The following is a 24,740-nucleotide window of genomic DNA, read 5'->3' as shown; positions in this document are numbered from 1 at the left end:
AGAACTTATCCACGTTAGCAATCGCATGCGAAGGAGAGTGGCCTCATGTCACTTATGTGTGAGAAATAGAGGAATGTATAGATCAGTGAAGTATAAATCAACCAAGATGTACATGACAATTAAAAGTCATCAACAAGTAGAAATTAAAAATTAACAGTAGTTGGCACGCATAGTAGTGTGGTACCTCCTTCCGCGCCGTCCACCACAGCATAATCTCCAACTCGTGGAACGTGAGCTCGCTGGTGTGGCGGGGGCTGCCGCCTTCCGACCCGTCGCGCCAGGTCGAAGGGGCTTGCCGCCCTGTCGGCGGCGCGGCAGCAAAGTGGGTGAACAATGGCCCTGAGGTTATTTTCTCGACACAGCGAGGTCGTGCGCAGAGAAAAACTGAACTTTTCAAATGATTATCATGACCGAGCCATAAATGTCCAGCGAGATAGTAATGGAAGATGCCAATTGTTTCTCCAAAATGCTGGATCGAAAATCATCTGTCTTGTAAGCTTGAGGCCAGGAATTTAGCACAAATTGCACGAATCGGATGAACTGCCTGGACATGAGCACAATATGCATACACTATCTCTTGAGAATTCATCTAGTGACACATTTTTTTTGCGAGAAAAATTCATCTAACACATAACGCACACACTATCTAGCTCTCCTCATGTACTGTATACCTAAACCAAACATTCGACTATTCTGCTTCATCCTTCATCCTGGACATGAGCACCCACCTGGACCTGGACATCCTGATTCCCGCACATGTCGGACATGGCTTCAGCTGCCCTGCAATCATGCCAATGCTTCTGTTGCCTAGGCCCTTGTCCACAACACATGCTGTCTAACTCATCAAATTCAGGATTTTCTCCTTCAGCCGTTGACATTTTTTCAATCTTGTCAACTTCAAGCATTGCTGCATTGTATCTTGCACCATCACCACATATTCTTTTGCCCAGGTCAGCCATTTTACTCATAAACTTTGCATACCTCATTGTATTTTCTGTCTTCCGTAAGCATTTTTCCTTGTACTGTTTTGCCTTCTCTTCTCTGAATTTGTCAGTCCATCTGGGAAGTATATATTGCTCGGGTATTTCATTGATTCCAAACTGCGTGAATAGTCTGATTATGTGACAACAAAGTATTCCATCCCGGGTAAACTTTGCGCATTGGCATGTGAATGAATTGGTCCCAGGTTCAACTATCACTTCAAAGTAATTCCTATCAAACTCTGGGTTCTCGTAGTTGAAAACCTTGTCCAGTCGGTACACAACCCCTCTTTGTACCTCATGCACATTGAATGCTGTAGAATTGAGAACTTCCCTCTGTACTTTCAGAAATATTTGCCTTGTGTAAATATTAGCTGCATGCTTTTCAATCGGGTGCAAAGAGAAACATGAAGGTACAGTTCCTGTTTGAAGTCTATCTTCATCATCCGTTTCTATTATTTCCTTTTGTATCTCCTCATATCTTTCAATGAATTTCTCTATTCTGTCATTAGTAAGAACATAGTCTTTGAACAATAGGTTCATCCTTTCCCCACGTCCATGTGATTCGACAAATGGAAAGAAATCTTGCCTGAAATAAACAGGCACCCAGTTTTTCCTTGTTTTCCACATGATTCTTAGGTACTCGTTCTCACTTGCATCGTATCTCTTAATGAGTGAAATCCACCCTTCTTCAAATTCTGTTTCCGTCAGTGAATTGTCAACTAAGCTATCCAGCTCTTCCTTTATGTTGCCTCTTACTGCCATGAAGGCTGATATCTTTTCCTGTGCTTTACCCATTACATCCGATTTGCAAAACCTGTGCCTTACTTGCGGCATGACCTCTGCAATTGCTTTTGCCATAGCTTCATCCTGGTTTGTTATGATTGATACTGGCATTTTTCCTCCCATCATTTGCAGAAGTTTCTGGAACATCCATATGAAAGTTTCAGATTTCTCATCATGTAGCAAGGCGCATCCTAACAATAGGGTTCTCCCATGGTTATTTATTCCAATAATAGGAGTGAATGGCATATTATGCCTAAATGTGGTATAGGTTGTATCAAACAACAGGAAATCTCCAAAAATTTCATAATCCAATTTCGACCTTGCATCACTCCAGAAAATACTCCGAGCTATGTTGTCTTCATCTGTTTGCTTCGTGTAGAGAAAGCATGGGTTCCGCAGCTCCAGTTCTTTCAAGTGCTTCAACGTTACTTCAACATCTGAGTTTTCTGTTCTACGATGTTCTGCATACTGTAAACCGGTCATGTCTTTTTTCTTCAACGGTATGTCTCTCATTCTCCTAAAGATCTTCATAACTTTATTGGGAGGTATCCTACTTTTTTGCAGAACTTTTAGAAGCGATTTCTCTTCAGTTGATATGTCTTTATGGCTCAAGAAAAATTTTGTGAGGGAAGCGCTAGGGCACAGTGGATGGTTGTGCTCATTGCGAACTGTCGTGAACTCCCACTGTCCCCTAGTGAGCTTCACTATCACCTTTGCTTGGCAATTTGTCTTCTCTATAGAGCTTCTCTTCCTTTTCCTGTTCAGCCGAGTTGGCTTTGGTTTGCCACTCCTGTTGCATACTAGGTGAAACTTCTTTCTCATGTAATTTGTACCTCGCTTAACTGCAAAACCTGTTAGGAGAGCATATGTATTGTAGAACCCGTGCGCATCTTCAAGGGTTTGGAATTTCATTCCAGGTTCTGGTTGTCTTGCATTCTCTAATTCCTCAATTTTAGGATAAAAGTATTTTCCTAATTCACTATCTGAGTCACTCCCCGAGCTGCTGTCCGAATCACTTTCACTGCTGATATTGTTGCTTGGCATTTCAATGATTTGCATATTGCCATGTAACTGGTTTTGTTCTTCGGCTTGCTGCGGTGTATGTTCAACAGAATTCGTCTGTATATCCAGTTCATCTTCCAACAGTCCCTCTGTATTCTTTTCAATACTATCTGAAGATAGTTCCTGCATGACAAGGAAATGTTTATGTTAAGTTATTGAGTAATGCCATATTCAAATGTCCATGCTTATGTAACAAGATCATCTTTTGTTTGGTTTGCATACTTGAGAATTGTCACTGGCTGGTTGTACTCTTGCTTCTGTCACTGATTGGTTGGCAACAGGTTCCTCTATATTCTTTTCAATACTACCTGAAGATAGTTCCTGCATGACAATGAATTATTTATGTTGAGCTATTGAGTAATGCCATATTCAATGTCCATACTTACAGAACAAAATTAAGTTTTGTTTGGTTTACATACCTGAGAATTGGCATCGGCTGGTCGTACTCTTGCTTCTGTCATTGATTGGTTGCCATCAGGTTCCTGTGTTGTAAGTATTATTTGTTCATCATTAATACCAGGGGGCTGTCGTTAAGTCATTCTCAAAAATGGTACAGCTGTTACTTTTAATACCTTACTCAACTCACTTACAGATGCTGTTGCAGTCCCAGCATTTTTAATGGCCTGCAATAGAATTATATGTGAAAGACAGCCATTAGGTATTTCTGGCGACTGTAATTGCCTGGCTATCTCTTATATTGTTAAAGTAGTGGAAAACAAACGATTCGGGTTAACTATACATATGCAACAGGACAAGAACGGCTCATATTAGTTTGATGGACAAGGACACGTATAGGAAAGCAAGATGGTTTAGATGGACACGACGATCAACATGCACACAGATATGCTAGACTTCTAAAGCACATACAACTTACAATATATCACCAAAAAGATAACAATCCATACGAAGAAACAAGAACAACAACTGGAAGAAGAGAAAAATTACTGGCATGCGTAGTATATATTTTATACGTGAAATCCAGAATAATAAAATTATTAGTTACGTCTCGGATGTAGTCTGTACGAATTCTATAATACCCAGATTTTGTTGTGCCTAACAATAAAAAGACATGATGCGACTCTTATGTGAATAAAAACTAAAAAACTAAATAGAAGAATACCAATTTGATATACATATCTGCTCCATACGAAATCAGAAAAGACAAAAAAATTGGTATAGATGCATACAAAAATGGCAGTTTTATTCTTATACTCCTTATTATGAATCGGAGGGAGTATGCAATATTATTTTTATTTCTCTTTGAATGATACATCAATGTTAATGTGGCGGTAAATTAAATCGAATAACAATTGTTCACATGGAAAATAGAAAAACAAATGTAGTAAATGTAGCCCCACGGATGAGCAGGTCACCTAGCTAGTTTATCTTCTACTCCGTATATTATTTAACTGACAAATGGAAACAGCAAACAGTAAACAGATAAGTTCAAGTGATACCTTTTTCCTGCGAGACTCAGGGTTACGGAAACCTTCATCACCAGCTACAATGCATGTCCCTGTAAGTTTTGAGGACTTCTCCGTGATATCTGCTTCTGCCATATCCAATTCTGTCATCATCTCTGTCATTGCAAACTGCAAAAATTCGTAAAGTTCATTTCATCTACGATACATCATACAGATCGGTATCTAGCAACTTCTGAATTTAAGGGGTTTGGCACCTGGATCAAAGCAACCACAGGCGGAGGACCCAGTAGGGCAAGGTAAGGCGGCCGCCCTACCTTGACTTTTGCCTCAGTTACGAATTGGGGAAGATTGAGATGAAACGGGGAGCTAAAGGGCGCATCCGTTCGTAGGGTGTGGGGAGGAGAAACGGTCGGGAGCGAGAGAATCGAAGGGGAAACCAACCGGCGGTGGCGGCGCTCGCGCGAGGAGGAAGACGAGCGACGGAGCGAGGGGGTTGTGGCGCTGGCAGCCAGAAGAGGGAGCCGGGGAGGCATGCGGCTGGCTCGCCAAGAAGAGATAGATGGGCGGCTCCTGCGTATAGCTGGACACGTGGGCCGGGCCCAGCAAAAAGCTCGTCGGCACGGGCGGCCTGGCCCGGCATGAAGTTAAACGTGCCATGCCAGCCCATGACGCGTGTTAGGCTGTGCCTGGGCCTCGGTCTTGAGCCTGTAGGCTGGCACGGTACGGCCCATTTAGCCTTTTTCACATTTCCCTTTGTATTTTTTCTCAGGCCCGGCACGGAGGCCGGGCTACTGGGTCGTGCTTGGGCGTCCCTTCTGCTGTAACGGGCCGGCACGCTATGACCCACTTATATGAGGGTGTGGAGGGGTGGGCCGGGCTTGGCCCGGTTAGCAGCAGAGTGGGCCTGTGTGCCTAACCTGCCCCATTGTTGGGACTCATAACTCACACTTAACATATTTTGCACATAACTGATGTATTTAATTGTCACAGTTGTCTTATCTTTTTTATCTCACCTCTCGTCTAGACCTAAAGTTGTAGGTCTGGCGACCAGGTCGGAGCTTTGGAAGTATGCACCAAATGAAGCGTTTGTTCCCCAATGTACACCTAATAATAAAGGGAGGAGTGCTTCCTTGGTTGGTTTTCGTCCGTCGGTACGTTTTGCATTTTAACCCTTCAGTTTTCCACAATTCAACCCAAAATACAAGCGTTGGTACACTGTCCTCCCCCGTGTTCCCGATCGCTCCCTGCCCACTATGAAAGCCCGCTCCTCCCGCGCCACCTTGCGAATGCCTTGCCGCCGTTTTTCACCCTTTCCCGAACGCCCCCACACGCCTTGAACCTCTGCCCCTATCCTAAGCGCCCCTCGCACACCTTGAACCTCCATCCTCTCCTCACACCTCCGTGACCTCCGCCGTCGTCGCATGCCCTGCACCTGCACCTCCTCGACCGCGTCACGCCAGCAACCCCGCGGCCGCACCGCGGCTAGCGCTGCTGTCGCACCCTACAACATGTGAAATTGCTTATTTGAGAACTGGGATACTCTTGCGCATGGTTGGAATTGGAAGATGAAGAGGGAAAACAAAGAATTTGTGGCAAGAATCGGTTCGTTGGGAGATGAGGATTAATTTTCCAATTTTAATTCGATAGAAACAGTTGGAATCGAGAGAGTCGAAGGGAGATTGACCGGCGGCAGGCGTGCATGCATGTTCTGGAACGAAGCAAGGAGGAAGACGAAGCACTCCTGCATTCGGCCAGGAGATAGGCCAGGGGAAGAGAGGGATGGTCTGGCTGCAAGCCCGGGCGCAATGGGCCAAGAGAGGTGCCACTGACTGGGTTATGACTAACCACGTACTCAACTTGAGGATACCCGCTATGGCCCAGCTGGGGGGCCATGTAGAAGCCTACTACAACTCCAGGAGTTCATATGCCTAATCTTGCGACTCAAGATAACAAAGGTAAATTAGGGTCTACCTTTTTGTTGTAACCGACTTGGATTCTACCCAAGACCCAGCCCTCACTAGATCTAATCTGAGAATTTTTGCCTCGACGGCAACCTTGTAATCTCGCTATCAATACCAGATCAGAAAAGCATGACATAGGGGCATTACCTTCCGAGGACTCTAAACCTAGGTAAATCTTTGCCTCCCTCTGTTTGTCAGCCAACGGGTTCACCAACACACACACGTAGCTTTACTAGATACAAGCCCACCAATATGGGCATTGTCGAAGTCACCCATTCGTCAGCCGCCGGAGGAGAAAAAAAAACAAAAGGAGAACCTCTTGCCGAATCCAGTTCCCGTCGGCCATCATTTACGCCTCGCGCTGGCTATCATCCTGCCGTCGGTGCTGAAACCTAGGCCTCCTCTGCCGTCAAATTTAGACCGTCGACGCATACCTATCTCCACAGAGAATAAGCACGTATAGCCCCTACGACCTGGCTCGTGAACTGTTGGTGTTTAAATTCAATAATATTGATTCCGAGGTAGCATAACGCGTGGTAGATCAAGATGGTTATGCACGAGACATAGACATATTCAGTTCCTTGGGAAGAGGTAATATTCTACTCCCATGGTTTGGTGGATCGTATTGATGTTATCTAGAATATAGGTCACAATACAAAAGATGAGTTCTCTAGATTCCTAACATTGTTGTGTATGTTGAGAGTTGTAACTATCGGGTAACATCTACTCCGCCGTGGGTATGGTTATAGGAGCCCAAAGTTGATTTTTACAAGGATTCATTTCAAGAGACATCGTGTTGCCACTTACTATATGTATAGAGTCAAATATCAAAATTCATTTCGATTAAATGTCAAATTATGTCTTTGTTTTTCTATAAATGTTAATTTTTGTGCGCATTATGTTTAAGAGGTGCCACGCACGGCCTCTATACTAGTTTTTTTATGACGTTGATTTCAAAGCATGCGTGTCAACTTAGCATCAGCCAGTTGGACATCTTATTGTGATGCAATCAAACAGCTCTCTGCATGCGAGATGCACGAGAACCATAGAAGGAACCAAAGTGCGTTTCTCCCGTAACCCTTGTGCCGTCTACCGTTTAACTATCTGGCTGCAGTTTTTTTTTCTTTTTTCTCCCCTTTTATGATTTCAATTCAAAAATGAAAACACAGCCGGTCGATCGGTAACAGACTTTTGCTTTTCCATATAGGAGTACGACCGTACCGTTCCCCCGAGGTAACGCCACGAGTCCTCGCGCACGCAGCGCGCTAACCTTCTAGAGCATCCCCATTGTTTTTCCAGTTTGGGAGGACTAGCTAGTGTGGATGCCTGGAAAGTGCCGGCTACATCACCAAACTACAGTTCAGTCATACCTTCACCAACTGCATGCCGGCCGTGTTGTTCATACTTCAAAGTCTTATCACCCACGAAGTCCAGATCCTGACTTGGTAGCTCTGATGATGATTAACCCAACAGGAAAATTGAGAATGTAAAGACTAGACACGACCACGAATCGCCAACTGAGCACCCACCAACCGCGACTTGCCGTTAAATTAATAGGCCCATCCCTGCACCCTGCATCGCCATGCAAGCTGCAGCTAGATCAGCCACAGCTCATCAGAGAACTTCAGAACAAGACCTAAAGCAATCGCACCGATCGACTCCATGGCCTCTCGCTTGTCCATGCTCCTGCTCATCCTCGCAGCCGCAGCCACCACGGCCCCAGCGCAGAAGGAGACGCGGCTGCGGTTGTACTGGCACGACGTGTGGAGCGGCGGAGCTAACAACGCGACGGTGGCGCAAGTAGTCCGGCCACCAGCCACCAGCCCCAACGCCACGAGCTTCGGCAGCGTCTACGTCATCGACGACCCGCTCACCGAAGGCCCCAACCTCACGTCCTCCAGGCTCCTGGGCCGCGCGCAGGGCGTGTACATCAGCGCCGGGAAGGACAGCCTTTCGCTGCTCATGGCCATGAGCTTCGTCTTCGTCGACGGGGAATACAACGGCAGCAGCATCACCATCGTCGGGCCCAACCAGGCCGACAGGCGCGTCAGGGAGATGCCCGTCGTCGGCGGCACCGGCGCCTTCCGCTTCGCCCGCGGGTACTGCCAGCTGCGGACGCACTGGTTCGACGCCAGCACCGGTGATGCCACCGTCGAGTACACCGTCCATATCCGCCACGACTGAATGCTGTTTTATTGTTTCTCTGATCCATTTCTGGCCGTCGACACTGTGATTAATAAAATCCGGAAGACCTTGATACCGCCAGGGCCCTTGGCCAGGGCATATGGAGATTATTTTGTGGTGATTATGATTAATAACTTGAAAAGATCAACAGTCACAGTATGAAGCCAGGAAAATTCTTTTATCCATTCCAACTCCTTTCTTAGGAACAGGAAAGATATTAATCACTTTATCAGGGCCCAATTAAAACTAATAATGAACTTGCAGCGCATGATCGGCCTTTAATAGTTACTAGATAAACAATTGTTGACTCGTAAGAAAGGGATATGAACTTAGATTTATCTTTCTTTGATGACAACACAAAATCCAGGCGTGCTTCTCTGCACTCTGCCGGTCTGCCCCCACACTTTTGCAGAATCTGTAATTATCCAGTAAGAAAAAAAACCTGGGGCCTTAGTGTATAAATCAATCTTGCATAACATCTTCTACGAGTGTGTCTGCCATTGATCAGTGGACTTCAGAAGCATCAGTTATTAAAAACATAAAGTCCACAACATGATCCATATTGGTAGCATACCAATTACCATGATGCATTTGTTGACCATAACAATTCCTGAACCTAATATGTCAACATAGTAGAAGACATATTAGATATCTACAAGTGCGAAGGTTTCTATTTTGATAGCACCATGCCACACCAAGGTCTGCTGACAGCATGAGTGTTGATTTTATATGCACGAATGCCATGGTAATGTCAAAGGAGTTACATAGTTAATTAAAGAAAACAAGACAGTAGGACAAAGCCCAACCAAACAAGTTAAAAGCGAGAAAAAGTGTTAAGATGAGTGGAAAGGGATTCGGTGACCCTAGGTGGGACAAAACCCAACCAAACAAGTTAAAAGCGAGAAATTGAAGTGTTAAGATAAGTGGAAAGGGATTTAGGGACCCTAAAACCCACTAACACAAGGTCAGCTCTAACCCTACGCTTCCAATCTTTAAAAGAGGGGGCAACACCTTCGAAATAAAGTTGTTCCTTTGCTTCCAGATATTACAAGCCCCAATCGCAAAAGTTTCAAAGAAAAGCTTAGACCAAAAATTAGCTTTCACTACAAGTAGGGCCTGAAGACAAGATGTGTCAGTCGGCCAAACAATCTGAAGATGATCCCAACAACGAGCATTGAAGCACAGTGAGTAAACACGTGGTCCAAGGTCTCCTCCTCCCGGAGGGACAAAGAACACAAGGGAAATCATCATTGCTAACATGGAAATTCCGTCTTTTCAACATGTTTCGTCTATTGAGTCTGTCCACCAACAAAAGCGAGTCCAAAACTTTGATCTTCATCGAATGCTTGGGTTACAAAATCCATTTAAAAGGCTTAATTATCAATGAAAAAACATTGATGTGCATACTCAGCAGCTGTCCACCAACAAAAGCGAGTCCAAAACTTTGATGTGCATCGAAAGCTTGGGTTACAAAATCCATTTAAAAGGCTTAATTATCATGAAAAAACATTGATGTGCATACTCAGCAGCTTACGCCGTCATGTAGTTTTCTTTTTCATAATAAAAATCCTAACTAATTGTTTTTCATCATTATATCAAGCCGATAAACCAAATAAAAACTAACGTCATCCAATAGTTGGATTAAGAGAAAATTACTCAAAATCACCACATTCGAGGCACATCTCTAGAAAAACCATATTTTTCAAAAAAACTTCAAATTACCACCGCTTTCGTGATCGGTTGTACTCCCGCGCACTGATTTCGCGGTTGATCGCGTTTTGATGCAAATTCTGACAAGAGGACCCACTTGTCGGAGCCAACGTGGTGACACATCAGCATTCGGTTGAACACTCCCATGCCTCTGCCGTGTCGCCGCCGGGCCGCAGCTCGTCATGGCTGGCCTCAACGCCACCCACCTCCTCCCGCTCTAAACCTCCTGCGGCTCCGCCCCAGAGAAGCCCACCTCTCCACAGCCCCGCCATGGTCGTGGAAGTTGCTCGAGGCGGTGCACCTGGCCGACACCGGGGCTCTCTCCCCTGCTCCGCGTCGCTGCTCTCCTCCACGACTCGCTCCTGCTCTGCCTCCTCCCGCCCGCCTCCATCGACCGCCGGGCTCGATAGCAGGTAGCGCGCCACCGCCAGGCTCGACAGCAGCGGCGGAAAACGGCAGCATCGACGCTGGCACGGAGGAAGAAAAGCGCGGGCAGGCGCTCGGGCGTGAGGCGGGGTCCAAGCAGAGGCGCAGGGGCTACACGTCTCGCCGTCGTCGGAACACGCGTGCCCGCGCAACACCTGCCCCGACACGAACACCCTGAGCAACGGAGCGGCGGCGGGTATACGATGATGGTGACTCCGGCGGACGAGCTCGTCGATGCGGTGGTCTGGCGTGACCGCAAAGTCAAGGCGATGCTAGAGGAGGTAACATCCGCGGCGATTAGACCACAGATCTCCGGCGATTGGTCGCCGGAATTGGGGAAGGCGACGAGCGTAGGAGAATCCGGTGGTCGAGGTGGCGCTCCAGGGGTCTCTCTACGCGCGTGGCAGCACGAGGAACCGGATGGCGATGGCTTCGGGGTGGTTGTGGCACTGGAGGAGGCCCTCGGGGGCGAGGTATGGGCGGCCGAGGTCGGGCTCCGATGTGGGGCGGCTGGGGCTTGCGGCAATAGAAGCCGAGGGCGGCGAAGGCTTCGTGCGGTGGACGTGCTGCTCCGGTAGGCGGCGAATAGGAGCAGGCACCGCGGGGAGCCGGCGGCAGCGATGACCCTCGCACCGGAGTTGGAGAAGAAAATGGAGCGCGCGCTGCATTGGGGAGGCGCCGGCTTCCATCGTTGCTTCCACGGAACCGGGCCGGCTTCGTGATGCGGGCCGAGGGAGGCTAGGTAGAGGCGGCCTCGGGCTAGCTCGTGCGAGGTCGCCGGAGATGGAGGAGACTCTTCCCTTATCAAAACAGTCAGGCTCGGACAGCTTGTCCAGCGTGGCGTCACGTTGGCTCCGACGTGTGGGCCCTCTTGTCAGGTTTTGCATCAAAACGAGATCAACTGCGAAATCAGTGCGCGGACCACAAAAGCGGTGGAAATTTGAAAAAAAATAAAAAAAATGTGGTTTTCCTAGAGATGTGACTCAAATGCAGTGGTTTTAAGTAATTTTCTCTTGGTTTAATTTGATACTCCCTATGTGCCAGTGCCATTCCTGCATATCTGAAAAATCACAATCTATTTTTCATCTTTCAAAAAATGTCAGTACAGATTCTTTGAAAAATGCTGCTACAATGGGTCGAAAGATGCCATTGCAGTAACGTTTTTCAGAAGACGAGAATTGCGATGGCGTTTTTCAAATTTCCAAGAATAGTAGTGGCATATATCAAACTGAAATATGTTATGACATTATGAAAATTTCATAATTTTATATATTACCATCCAAAAGCTAGGTTTGTTTTGTGTGCATCTGCTAGCCCTGGAGTATACAAGAAGAAATTACCACCCAAGATAGTAAGTATTTGAGACTTTTTCCAAGATGGAAATCTCAATGGGACTACAAGTTTTCTCTTGAAACTATAACAGACTAATTCTTTTACTAATATTGTGTATTTTAAATTAAGCACGTTAAGTTATAATTTTGTGCATTTGTTGACTATTTGTGCGGACAACACAAAATAATAATTTGAATTTGTTGAATTATAGTACAATATTAGTCCAAGCAGTGCAGCAATATACCCAGGTACTGCACGAGAGGGTTTACACTTCATAGCAGAAGAAACCAGAAATGCCATGGAGAGATCTGATGATAACTGACTTGCAAGCTATGCGCATAACCAACAAAAAACCTGGTAAGGCAGTAAGCAAAAAAAATTGTATAGGTCACATGAACTGCACGTACGAATAGACTCATGACAGCATTTCCATAGCAGTTAGCACACAATCAATAAGCTACCTAGTTGTGTCGACAGTAAGCAATAAAATTGTATGACTTCATATCTTAGTTACCTCCTGCAGTCATGGAGGTTGCTGCGTTCGCCATAGCTTCATCCTGATTTGTGATTGTTCTTAGCATTTTCCCTCCCATTTCTTGCAAAAATGTTTGGAACATCCATTTGTAGGTTTCAGCTTGCTGATCTTGTAGCAAGGTCCATCCTAACACGAGCGTTCGTCCATGGTTGTTTATACCAACAATAGGAGTGAACTGCATATTATGCTTATTTGTGCTACACGTAGTATCAAACGATATTAAATCACCAAGATCTCATAATCCATTCTTGATCTCGTATCATTCCAGAGAATACTCCTAACTATGTTGTATTCATCTGTTTGCATGGTGTAGAAAAAACATAGGTCCTGGAGCTGCAGTTCCTCGAGGTGATTCAATGTTTTCTCAACATCTGAGTTTTCTTTTATCCGTCGTTCTGCAGGACCCAGAGCTCTGATAATAACCAGCTAGGATGCACAATTTGAATGAAAACAAAAAGGTGCTGCCAGCTGGAAGAGGAATATGCTGAAGAAAACAGACCAGACAGTATGTAAAATGTTGGATGATCAAAGATATCTAATCCTAATCACTGTTAAGTCTCACATAAGACTACCAGCTTTTCCTGGACTCTTATCTCTCTACCTTACTCTAAATTGAACATGTTAACGATTCTACTCCGTCCTGGACAAAGACATAAGTTAACTAAACTTGCTAAATTTCACATTGCACGGGCCCTTGTCCACAATTCAGTACTATCTAACTGATTATTTCCAGGATTTTCTTCTGATGTCGCCTGTCGTTGCCAACCTTTCTTGAATCTTGTCTAACTCGTGCATGAAGCAGCTGCATTTTGCGCCATCCATGGATATTCCCTTGCCGATATCTGCCATTTTAGTCATTAACATTGCATATCTTGCTGTATTTTCTGTTTTCTTCAAGCATTTATCCTTGTATTCTTTTAGCTGCTCTTCTTTGAATCTATGAGTCCATCTAGGCAGTATGTATTGCGCTGGTATTTCATTAATTCCGAGCTGTGTGAAAACTCTGAATATGTGACAACACAAAATTCCATCCCTAGTAAACTTTGCACATTGGCATTTGAATGCAAAGGTGCCAGCTTCAACTAGCACTTCGAAAGAATTTCTATCGACCTCTGGGTTCTCATAGTTGCAGACCTTTTCAAGTCTGTATACCGATCCTCCCTGTATCTCGTGCACATTGAATGCTGTAGAATAGAATAGTTCTTTCTGTATTCTCAGAAATATTTGCCTTGTGTATATATGCGCTGCATGCTTTTCTATTGGCTGGTAGGAGAAGTATGCTGGTTCAGTTCCCGACTGCAATATATCATCTTCGTCTGTTTTTACTATGTTCTCTTGTATCCTCTCATATTGTTCAATAAACTTCTCGATCCTGTCCTTAGGAAGCACATTCTCTTTGAATAATAAGTTTGCCCCCTCATGATGTCCAGTTGATTCGACGAATGGATAGAAATGTGCTCTGAAATAAACAGGCGCCCAGTTTTTCCTTGTTTCCCACATAAGTCGTAGGTGCTCATTTTCACCTGCGTCGTATTTCTCAATGAGTTCAGCCCATGCATCTTCAAATTCTTGTTCTGTCAATGAGTTGTCTACAAAGCCATGCAGCTCTGCGTTCATGTTGCCCCTTGCTGCCATGAAGACTTCCAGCTTTTCCCGTGCTTTCTGCATCACATTAAACTTGCAAAGCCTGTGCTTCACTTGTGGCATGACCTCTGAAATTGCTTTTGACATACCTTCGTCCTGATCTGTTATAATTGCTCTTGGCATTTTCCCTCCCATCACATGTAAGAATGTTTGGAACATCCATTTGAAAGTTTCAGTTTTCTGATCCTGTAGCAAGGCACATCCAAACACAAGGGTTCTCCCATGATTGTTCATTCCAACAATAGGGGCAAAAGGCATATTGTGCCTATTAGTGCTATAGGTAGTATCAAATGATACGAAATCTCCAAAAATCTCATAGTCTACCCTCGACCTTGCATCAGTCCAGAAAAGACTCCTAACTATGTTGTCTTCATCTGTTTGCATGGTGTAGGAAAATCCTAGGTTCCGCAGCTCCAGTTCTTTGAAGCGCTTGAGTGCAGTTTCAACATCTGAGTTTTCTTTTCTCCACTGTTCTAAACACTGTAAATTGCTCATATCTTTCTCTTTTGATGGTATGTTTCTGAAGTTGCTTCTCATTCTCCGGAAAATCTTCATGGCTTTCTTTGGATTTATCCTACTTTGTTGCAGAACTCTTAGAAACGACTTCTCTTCAGTTGATAAGTATCTGTGGTTCAAAAAGAATCTTGTGAGCGATGGGCGTGGGCATAATGGATGGTTGTGCTCACTCCGAACTGCTGTGATCTCCCATTCCTCGTTAGTGAGCTTCACTATCACCTTTGCTCGGCACTGTGAGCCCATAGCATTACTCTTCCTCTTCCTCTGCATATGCTGAATTGGCTTTAGTTTGCCACTTCTGTTGCATAGTATGTGAAACTTCTTTCTCCTGTAATTTGATCCCCTCCTTATTGCAAAACCAGTCAGGAGAGCATGTGTGCTATAGAATCGTTCTGCATCTTCAAGGGTTGGAAATTTCATTCCAACTTCTGGTGGTCTCGAATTCTCCAATGCCTCAAAACTAGGGTAGAAGGATTTTCCCAGTTCAGTATCTAATTCACTACCCGAGCTGCTGTCTGAATCGCTTCCGCTGCTTGTATCGTTGCTAGACATTTCATTCCATTCTGCAATATCATGTGAATGGTCTTGTTCTTCAGCCTTATCAGACTTATCTGTCAACAGACCTTCTGTGATTGTGTCAACATTTGATGCCTGTTCCTGCATGCAAGTTAATAGTTCCTGTTAAGCTACTATAAAATGCCAATGCCATATTGAATTCCACTTGTTTTGCAGGTAAACATTTCTTCTGTTTTGTTAGGTTTCCAACTTTCTGTACCTGATAATTTTCACCAATCGGCTGCAGTCTTCCTTCTGGCATCGCTTGTTTGCCAACAGGTTCCTGTGTAAGTTATTATTTATTTCCTATTAAACCAGGCATGGGGGCGTTAAAGAAAAGGTATCCCAGTAGTGATGTAAACACTGAACCAAGTCAACTGCATATGCCATTGTTTTCCCATCATTTTTACTGGCCTGTGATATCTGTGAGGCGCAGTAATTCATTGTGCGTTTGTGATAATTGACTAATTTCTATTGTAAATTAACTAACTTTTACGAGAAAACACAAAGTTTGCACCTTCATGCATTGATAGAAAGAATATAAATTACCAGCGAGAGACAAGGTCAAAGCAACCAACCACTCGTGACAAGAGCATGACAAACGGCCTCTAGACACTGACAAACAAACAGATCCCAGCCTAGATGCCATTCTATGCAGATGGATTCAAGGGATACCTTTCCTTCAAGCTGCTCTGCTCCTGAATGGTTCGATTCTGCGACCTGACCCGGATCAGTCATTACAAACTGCAACATTTTCATAAAGTTTATTTCCGTCTAGGATACATAAACATAAACATTGATGTATATATATAACCCAAAATTTCTGCAACACAAAGAATTCCCAGATACATTTATCAGCAACCATACTTGTTTGACAGCACGGGCGGAGGACCCAGTAGGGCAAGGTAGGGCGGCCGCCCTAAGTTGATTTTTGCCTCAGTTACGAATTGGGGAAGATTAAGGAGATGAAACGGGGAGCTAACGGGTGGGATCCGTTCGTGGGGTGATGGGAGGAGAAACGGTCGGGAGCGACAGAATCGAAGGGGAGATAGATACCTGCGGTGGAAGCGCTCGCGCGAGGAGGAAGACGAGCTAGGGGGCTGCGGCGCTCGGCAGCGGGATGGGGAGGGAGGGGTGGCGCTCGGCAGCGAGATGAGGAGGGAGGGGTGGCGGCGCTCGCGCGAGGAGGAACCAAGGAAGACGGGGAGAGCGGGGTGGGGCGCTCGGCAGCGAGATGGGCACAGACGGAGGGAAGGTTGCCAAGCGAAAAAAAAAAAAAAGATAAATGAGCTCCGGCCCACAAAGAAAGTAGCAGGAGTACCGGAATCCATACCAATACATGCACGTCTGGATATGACGTCAGAAACAAATGTTAATATATGATTCAATGCAAAAGAAATATGAATATGCAGAACAAAACGATTTAACGTATATGAGTAATTTTGACGTACATGAACATCAAAATATGTGTATTTGCATATCTTAAAAAGATTGACATACATATCATGAAAAATATATGTATTTGGTAAAATATTTATATACAACGTGAAAGTAAAACATCTTAGATATCAAAATATTAAATTCGAGAGGACCACCAGAATGGATTTGTAATGGTCTACAACACATGATATGGATGGTGATGTGGACAATTTGAATGCTCATGATATGCATGATGTGGACACTTTGCATGTCAAACTTGCAAACAATTAATGAAAACAGCGGTGATCAACTTTATAGATATCATTATTATAGGAGTAATTTTGATGTACATGAACATCAAAATATGTGTATTTGCAGATCTTAGAAAGATTGACATGCATATCATTGAAATATGTGTATTTGGTAAAATATTTATATACAACGTGAAAGTAAAAATCATACGTATCAAAATATTAAATTCGAAAAGACCACCAAAATGGATTTGTAATGGTCTACAACACATGATGTGGATGGTGATGGGGACAATTTGCATGATCATGATGTGTATGATGTAAACAATGATTGCATGTCAACCTTGTAAACATTTAATGAAGATAGTGTGGTTCAACTTTATAAATATTATAGATTGGAGTTGGTGGTGATGGTACTGACGTCGCGGTAGTCACCTTACCGAAATTACGTTCAATATGCCACCTAATACCCTAGCTCCTGAAACCGGCCGTCTTCGTCCATCCTCAGCGCAAAGCCCACTCCTCTCGATCTCCCGCACGACACGAGTGCAAGCTCCCGTCCTTCTCAGTCCTCACACGAAACGGATCTCCCGTACGAGAAAAAATATTCCGGCGCAACGCACGGACACTCTGCTAATTCATGTAATGTAAAAGAAAATTTTGTTTATTTTACAAAAAAAATAGTTTTTCATTTTTTCTATTTGTCAATTTCCTCATTTTTAACCACGGCACCTCAAGCATTTATTCTTCTACTTCACACAACGTCGTTTCCAAGTTCCAATGCAGGTCCAGTTAACTTAGCAGAGGTGAGTTGGACCTCCTGTGGATTGTGTTGATTTGGTTGAACATTTTTTTACAGCTCACAATTACGAAAGATTCTTGGAGGATTCTGTTTCCAAGGATATTTTTTTCCATGGGCTAGAGTTTGCGTACAGTTCGAAAGAAAATCTCCATTAGGTCCAACGACATGAAATTTCTTCTTTATATCTATGACAATTATGACTAGCATGTAGTCCTTCAAATAAACTATTGTATCTCAAAAAGAAAAGAGCAAACTTTTTTTTATGTGATGCAATTATATAACTTGTATTACACATCCTTTGTTTTTTATTCCTATTAGATTAATTAAGTCATGACATTCAATCTAACGTGTTTTTTTTCTCTATTCTTATGTTTTTGAAATCTTACGAATTAAAGATGTCCTAAAAGATCTTTTCAGTCAAAATTTTGACTGAACATATGTCATAAATATCACGTATTTAAGAATTAGAATGAGTCCAAAACATAAATTTACTTGAGAGCAGGAGTATAATAGGAAATGGTCTACACGATTCCATTGAAATGGCAAGAACTAGTTGAAACAAAATGAGGTATTCCATATAGCAATGGACATCCCACTTCCTTATCTGGGAATGATACATGCTATTAGATTTTGTTTTTTGAACCCCAAAAGCTAAGCGACGGCCAATGTTTAGTCATAATAGCGACTAGCGGCACTAGCGCTATAGCTTTCATAAATAATTGTGCTTATAGATTTTGTCCTAAGTAAAAGTAATAGATTTGACCGACTTTGTTGAAAAAAGTAGCAACCATATGGTTTCAAACCGGCACATTATGAAACTACATTTTAAAACATGTCTAATGATATTAATTTAGTGTCATAAGTGTTGCTACGTTTTTTAATAACTAGCAGAATACCATGGTCCAGGCAAGCCATTTTTGAGTCTTCTCTTTTTTTTCTCTCCTTTTCTTTTTTTTCTCTTAGGCCACACCCGTTCTCCCTCTTGGGCCAGCCTCTCCGAGAGGGTCTAGCCCATGCCCGCACGAGCACTCGTGCCCGTCTTCCTCCTCGTGCCAAAAGTAGCACACAAGCGCGCCGACCGCCGCAATCTCAGCCATCGACGATGCCTCCTCGGCCCGTGACCCGTCCAGGTGCTCTGAACCGTATCCCACGACCCTTCCCTACCTTTTTCCCCTCCTCAATCATCCCCCATAATCACGGCTGAACCGTCTTAACGCGCGTTGTCGTAGCGGCTCCCGTTAGGCTAGATCAACACGCCGGGGATGAGGGATGAGAGAATGAACATGTTCCCTGTTTTCTTTGGAATTAAACTTTCAATGAGTCCGTCGTTTTCGATCTCCTTTATATATGAAAATTCGATAAATCTTTTGACTCTAGAAATCGTGAAGAATTCATTCCATTTTGTTAAATATAGCGAATATAGTGGAAAAGGACCCCCTCTAGAACATTCCTTTGAATGGAATTGTTCATTGGGTTCGACTTGTTGTTCGCAAAAATAGAAAGCTGTCTCTCTTATGTATCGTAAGGTGAGTGTCTGGAAGGAGGCACCGCATGCTGGATCATATGCTGCATCGCAGAATCAATCTGCCATTGCACCTACAGATAACGAGCATCACCAAAGCAGGAGAGAAAGGTCAAATGTGTGAAGAGATACTTTGGGGCTTTTAATTGTGTTTTCTCCGCTGCGTCAGAGGAAGTATTTATGTTGGATAAGGAAGGGTCTCCTATTGGGCTGCTCCAGGAGAGGGGAGCTCGGCAGTCTGGAACGGACGAATGAGTGGTTTGCGTGTGGGCGGACGTGGTGGGTCTCGGGGGCTTGACGAAAAAAAAGAGAAAAAAAGGTGAAACAGTCCGTATTTTTTACATTAGTATAGACATAAATATAGATATATTCGGTGCAGGGAATAAGCCAGCTGGCTTAGTAGGCCTAACATACATGCTATTCTAGGGGCTCATAAATTTTATGGGATATATATAGATAGATTTTGGTGCAGGTAATGGGCCAGCCGGCTTAGTAGTCCTAATATACATGCAATCTTGGGGGACCACAAATTTTATGGAAAGTTTGACAGACGACGGTGAAGGTAACGGTCCGTATTTTTTAGATAGGTATAGAAGTCGGTCAAACTTTAATATCTTTAACTCAGGACAATTTCAAAAGTACACTTATTTGTGGACGGAGCGTTACACTGTTTGCCATAGCTGATACGAAGTAGTTAGCAATAGCTCCATCACTCCATACAAGTACATTTAACTCAAAATAGTATGATAATTTTGAAATATTATCGATTTGAAGCCAAAATTACATCCATTATGAGATTAAAATATGAGAAAAATAACATGTCAAGAGACTTCATTCTCTTTTTTTTCTAACTTGTCAGGCACAACTAAAAATCCAAAAAAATTAAATTGTAAGCCCATTTGCTTTGGAAATAGGCAACATCGATTACATCTACACTACTTTATGTGTAATTTTAGTTTTCAATGTCAAACCAACTAATACATGAAGGGTAGGCGGCTACGCATATTCCATTAATACTTGGTCTAGCGTTTAACTAGGCACTACTTGGTTATTGTGGTTTTTGAAATCGGCCTAACAAACTTAAAAGACAGTGATTAATCTACAGGTATGAAAGTATTCTATGAAAGACGAAGCACAATCTGCATGCATATAAATGTGCTTCCAGATAGAAGGAAAACATGTCGAAAGAAACTGGTAGACACAACAAGTATTTAGCACAAGCTGTGCATATCACATGAAACTTCTCTGAGATGAAGTGTCACATGAAACTTTTCTGAGTGAAGTGTCACATGAAACTGCAGGTACAAGTAGACTCATGCCAACACCTCCTCAACAGATAACAAATAAGTCCACCTATATTCTAGAAAGAAACAAATAAGTCCACCTAGTTCTCCTGATTTCCTGAAACCTTACAGTTCTGGATCGCCGACATGAGCCTCCTACTGGACCTACACAAGACAATAATTTAACTGACTCTCCTAACTCCACACGGGCTCCTCCTGGTTGCTAAAATCCATGAACAACAACGGACTTTTGTTCACACATCATGTGCGCTGCTGCTGTCAAAGCTCCTGTTCCCAGGGCCCATGTACAACACATACAGTCTAACTGTCATTCTTTTCAGGAATTTCTCCTCACTGTTGGCAGTTTTTCTCGAATCTTGTCTAATTCCAGCATGAATTTATCGCACTTGGAGAGATCACAACATATTTCTTTGCTTATGTCAGACACTTTAGTCATTAACATTGCATATCTCAATGTATTTTCTGATTGGTTTATGTCATGCGTGTCCAAGCATTTTTCCTTGTATAATACCACCTGGTCTTCTTTGAATTTGCCAGTCCATCTGGGCACTATGTATTGCTCTGGTATTTCATTGATCCCAAACTGCGTGAAAAGTCTGAATATATGGCAGCACAGTATTCCATCCCTAGCAAACTTTGTGCATTCACATTTTATTGTATTGGTATCAGGTGTAACTAACACTTCAAAAGAAATTCTATCGAACTCTGGGTTCTCGTAGTCAAAGACCTTGTCCAGTCGGTACAGTGTTCCTCTTTGTATCTCCTGCACGTTGAATGCTGTAGAATGGAGTAGTTCTTTCTGTACTTTCTGAAATATTGGCCTTGTGTAAATACGTGCTGCATGCTTTTCTATTGGCTGCAATGAGAAACATGAAAGTTCAGTTTTTGATTGCAGTCTATCTTCGTCATCTATTTTCATTATCATCTCTTGCATCTCCTCATATTTTTCAAGAAACTTCTCTATTCTGTCCTTAGGAAGAACAAAGTCCTTGAATAATAAGTTTGTCCCCTCGCCACGTTTAGTTGCTCCGACAAATGGATAAAAATCTTCTCTGAAATAAGCAGGCACCCAGTTTTTCCTGGTTTGCCACAAGATTTGTAGGTGCTCGTTTTCACTTGCACCGTATATCTCAATCAGTGCTTCCCATCCTTCCTCAAATTCTGTTTCTGTCAGTGAGTTGTCAACTAAACTATGCAACTCCACATTTATGTTACCTCTTTCTGCCATGAAGGCTCGTAGTTTCTCCCGAGCTTTCATCATTACGTAGAACTTACAAAACCTGTGCCTTACTTGTGGCATGACCTCTGCAATTGCTTTTCCTATAGCTTCATCCTGGTTTGTTATAATTGATCTAGGCAATTTTCCTCCCATTGCTTGCAAAAATGTTCTGAACATCCATGCAAAGGTTTCTGCTCTCTGATCTTGTAGCAATGCACATCCTAACACAAGAGATCTCCCATGACTATTTATTCCAATAATAGGAGCAAAAGGCATATTATGCCTATTTGTGCTATAAGTTGTGTCAAGCGATATGAAATCTCCAAATATCTCATAATCCATTCTTGACCTGGCATCAGTCCAGAAAATACTCCTAACTATGCCATCTTCATCTGTTTGCATGGTGCATGAAACACATGGGTTTTGCAGCTCCAGTTCCTTCAAGTGCTTCAATGTTTTTTCAACATCTGAGTTCGGTTTTCTCTGTTGTTCTGCAGACTCTGAATTACTCGCACCTTTTTTCTTGAATGGCAAGTTCCCCAAACTGCTTCCCATTCTCTTGAAAATCTTCATAGCTTTCTTGGGATGTATACTACTTTGTTGCAGAACTCTTAAAAATGACTTCTCTTCAGTTGACATGTGTTTGCAGTTCAAGAAGAATCTTGTTAGCGACGGGCTTGGACATAACAGATGGTTGTGCTCACTCTGAATTGCTGTGAACTCCCATTGCCCCTTAACAGGCTTCACTACCACCTTTGCCTGGCACTGTGTCCTATTTATAGAATCTATTTCCCTCCTCCTCTTCAGGTCCTGAGATGGTGTTAATTTGCGGCTCCGGTTGCATTCGAGATGAAACTTCTTTCTTACGTAATTTTGCCCCCTAATTGCCACAAAACCAGTAAGGAGAGCATGTGTACTATAGTATCTGTTCGCATCTTCAAGGGTTGGGAATTTCATTCCAACTTCTGGTGGTCTTTGATTTTCCAATTCCTCGAAACTAGGATAGAAGTACTTTCCTGGTTCTTTATCTGCCTCATTCCCTGAGCTGCTGTCTGAATCGCTTCCACTGCCAGTGTCATCAATTAGCATCTCGTTGATTCCAAGTATATCAGGTAATTGGTTTTGTTCTTCAGCAAGCTGCAGTGAACAGTCCACTGAGTTTGCACCATTCTCCAATTTGTCTGGCAGTACTCCTGAACTCCAGTCTGTGCCATTTACTGATTGTTCCTGCATGCAAGTAAATAAATTATACTAACTCCTCGGGAATAAATATTGGAACTGCTAATACTCAAATCATCTTATTTGGGGGTCCAAAATTGTTTTCCTTTCTTTTTTTTTTCTGCATCGGATCAGGATCCAATGGCTCACGACATTGACCAAGATTTGATTGATATGTAGCCAGTTCTAGGGAATAGATTCTCCATGTGTTTGTGATAACTATACCCGCCTAGTTTCATATTATTTGCTGATGGATGCAACAGTAAAACAATGTTTGCGGAGTTATCAGCCAGCGATTTCTTTCCCTGGCTTGTAGAATTCTATTACTCCCTTTTATGTCATTACAATCTGTAGCAATTCTGTCTGTGACCTCTTCTGTCATTTTCATAAGAAAATATGAGATGCATTTATCAGCAGTCTTACTTGTACTATGTAGTTTGTTGGAAGAACAAGCCGTGATGGGAAATTGAGAAACAGAACAATTAGCACACAACCTGCCCCCACACACGAATACAAAATTGTGTAATACTGTAATAATTTATTTTGGTTTTGGTATACCTCATAAGCGGCAGGGTTTATGTATTCCTCCATCGTGATATCCGCCGCCGGACCGTGCTGTGGGGAGAAGAGGACGAGGGGGACTAGATCCAAATTCCCATGAACATGGGAGAGGAAAGGAGTTGGATCTATAATCTCTGCGACTTCTAGGGCAAGGGAGACGGGAGAGGAGGAGGCTTGGATAAGAGGCTGGGGGAGGGAAGACGACGACGACTGCGGCTGCCGCCGTTGAGAAGGATAGGGGGCGTTGCCTGCCGGCGTCAGGCGTGTGCAGTGTGTCCTTCGTGGCTGCGTGCCTCCGTGGTGCGGCTATACGTGCTTAAGGCTGCCATCGGCCCACCGCGAGCTTCATGGGCCGCAGTTGTTTGATGGGTCAGACCAAGAGGACCAATTCCTCTTTCATAAGCTCTAATTTTTTTTTCTTCTTTTGAATAGAAGAATACTTTTTTAGCAACTACTACTACAATTTAGGCACTGCTATTTTTCCGACTTGAAAATTCGTGTTAAGTAAACTACTATTCCCTCTGTTTCTAAATACTTGTCGTGGTTATAGTACAGAGGAAGTAGTAGTTTACTTAACACGGATTTTCAAATTTAGGAACAGAGGGAATAATATTTAGGAACGGAGAGAGTATATGAAGCAAGCAATAGGAATGATTACGTTTCAGAACAAGCGAGATTTGAAAAATCTTAGGCTTCGTTTAGATGTAGATATTCAAAGGCTTGGCATTGCATTGGTTCCAATGCCAATATCACATGATATTGATGTTGAGATTAAATGTCAATGTTTTAGTTTGGATGTTTAGATACTTGGAACCAAGACTTGATATTGAGGTTGAATGCTAAATCTTGTTTGGATGGTAAAAATGATGAATTGAAGTCACGAGAGATCATAATATTATATTGTTAATTTGTTATACACATCAAAACGTAAACTGAAGAATCAAAGGACAAAAGAATCATCTACTGTGAGCGGATTTGAGTTGCAACTCTTAGTGGCTTCATTTGGCGTTGTTCTGAGATAGATTACATCTCAAAAAACAATATCAAAAATGCAAATTGCAGGCAGAGCATCACATCACAAGCATCATAAGGGCGATATCAATCAAACCAACACACACATATTTGTCTCTTCCTTATCTTGAACAGACGAGCTCTATGTGATGGAAGTCGAGGGGCTGCCGGCGTTGAGAATATGCTTGGAGGAGGGAGGTTGTCAGGCCAGGAGCACGTACTATCAGCGGGGTGCTGCCGGCCATCGGAGAGGCAGATCCTATGTAGGACCACGCCCGGCGGTCGATCAGCTCCCTTGTCGATCTTGCACGGAGCTCG

The 24,740-nt window shown here is 43.3% G+C and overlaps 4 protein-coding genes across 6 annotated transcripts; 1 reads left to right on the top strand and 3 right to left on the bottom strand.

Annotated features, from left to right (window-relative positions):
• Window positions 1-434: 434 nt before the first annotated feature.
• LOC100824501 (protein FAR1-RELATED SEQUENCE 9) lies at window positions 435-4,807 on the bottom strand. Of its 3 annotated transcripts, none has more exons than XM_010235841.3 (6): window positions 4,507-4,807; window positions 4,286-4,420; window positions 3,401-3,451; window positions 3,248-3,310; window positions 3,051-3,149; window positions 435-2,951 (listed from the first exon to the last, which is right to left on the bottom strand). In XM_010235841.3, the coding sequence occupies exons 1-6, from the start codon at window positions 4,783-4,785 to the stop codon at window positions 699-701; spliced, it is 2,880 nt and encodes a 959-aa protein (XP_010234143.2). In that variant the 5' UTR covers window positions 4,786-4,807; the 3' UTR covers window positions 435-698. The 3 variants fall into 3 exon arrangements, with proteins under 3 accessions (XP_010234143.2, XP_014755403.1, XP_014755404.1); XM_014899917.2 differs by having other exon boundaries at window positions 3,419-3,451; XM_014899918.2 differs by having other exon boundaries at window positions 4,286-4,407; window positions 4,507-4,649.
• Window positions 4,808-7,709: 2,902 nt separating this feature from the next.
• LOC100832469 (dirigent protein 22) lies at window positions 7,710-8,582 on the top strand. Its single transcript, XM_003572515.4, has one exon. The coding sequence runs from the start codon at window positions 7,876-7,878 to the stop codon at window positions 8,395-8,397; it is 522 nt and encodes a 173-aa protein (XP_003572563.1). The 5' UTR covers window positions 7,710-7,875; the 3' UTR covers window positions 8,398-8,582.
• A 4,257-nt stretch (window positions 8,583-12,839) lies between these two features.
• LOC100824195 (protein FAR1-RELATED SEQUENCE 3) lies at window positions 12,840-16,033 on the bottom strand. Its single transcript, XM_014900071.2, has 4 exons — window positions 15,983-16,033; window positions 15,791-15,859; window positions 15,336-15,398; window positions 12,840-15,217 (listed from the first exon to the last, which is right to left on the bottom strand). Exons 2-4 carry the CDS (start codon window positions 15,851-15,853, stop codon window positions 13,124-13,126), a joined length of 2,220 nt encoding a protein of 739 aa, XP_014755557.1. The 5' UTR covers window positions 15,854-15,859; window positions 15,983-16,033; the 3' UTR covers window positions 12,840-13,123.
• A 4,255-nt stretch (window positions 16,034-20,288) lies between these two features.
• Window positions 20,289-23,716, bottom strand: LOC100823886 (protein FAR1-RELATED SEQUENCE 5). The gene is made up of 2 exons (XM_003571158.3): window positions 23,409-23,716; window positions 20,289-22,859 (listed from the first exon to the last, which is right to left on the bottom strand). The coding sequence occupies exons 1-2, from the start codon at window positions 23,439-23,441 to the stop codon at window positions 20,730-20,732; spliced, it is 2,163 nt and encodes a 720-aa protein (XP_003571206.1). The 5' UTR covers window positions 23,442-23,716; the 3' UTR covers window positions 20,289-20,729.
• Window positions 23,717-24,740: the final 1,024 nt, after the last annotated feature.

This window comes from Brachypodium distachyon, chromosome 3 (assembly GCF_000005505.3).
Source record: "Brachypodium distachyon strain Bd21 chromosome 3, Brachypodium_distachyon_v3.0, whole genome shotgun sequence".
In the NCBI taxonomy this organism is placed as follows: domain Eukaryota; kingdom Viridiplantae; phylum Streptophyta; class Magnoliopsida; order Poales; family Poaceae; genus Brachypodium; species Brachypodium distachyon.
This window is presented reverse-complemented; position numbering and strand designations above follow the sequence as displayed.

Bases quoted from the DNA above. Each gene is read 5' to 3' on its own strand.
- LOC100824501 (XM_010235841.3), bottom strand. From the start codon at position 4,785: ATGCCTCCCCGGCTCCCTCTTCTGGCTGCCAGCGCCACAACCCCCTCG. The intron at 4,421-4,506 runs GTGCCAAACCCC...GAATTTTTGCAG, and splicing joins CTGTGGTTGCTTTGATCCAG to TTTGCAATGACAGAGATGAT. The intron at 3,452-4,285 runs GTATCACTTGAA...ATTCTATTGCAG, and splicing joins CTGAGTCTCGCAGGAAAAAG to GCCATTAAAAATGCTGGGAC.
- LOC100832469 (XM_003572515.4), top strand. From the start codon at position 7,876: ATGGCCTCTCGCTTGTCCATGCTCCTGCTCATCCTCGCAGCCGCAGCC.
- LOC100824195 (XM_014900071.2), bottom strand. From the start codon at position 15,853: ATGACTGATCCGGGTCAGGTCGCAGAATCGAACCATTCAGGAGCAGAG. The intron at 15,399-15,790 runs GTATCCCTTGAA...TAACTTACACAG, and splicing joins CAGAGCAGCTTGAAGGAAAG to GAACCTGTTGGCAAACAAGC. The intron at 15,218-15,335 runs GTACAGAAAGTT...ACTTGCATGCAG, and splicing joins CGATTGGTGAAAATTATCAG to GAACAGGCATCAAATGTTGA.
- LOC100823886 (XM_003571158.3), bottom strand. From the start codon at position 23,441: ATGGAGGAATACATAAACCCTGCCGCTTATGAG. The intron at 22,860-23,408 runs GTATACCAAAAC...ACTTGCATGCAG, and splicing joins TAAACCCTGCCGCTTATGAG to GAACAATCAGTAAATGGCAC.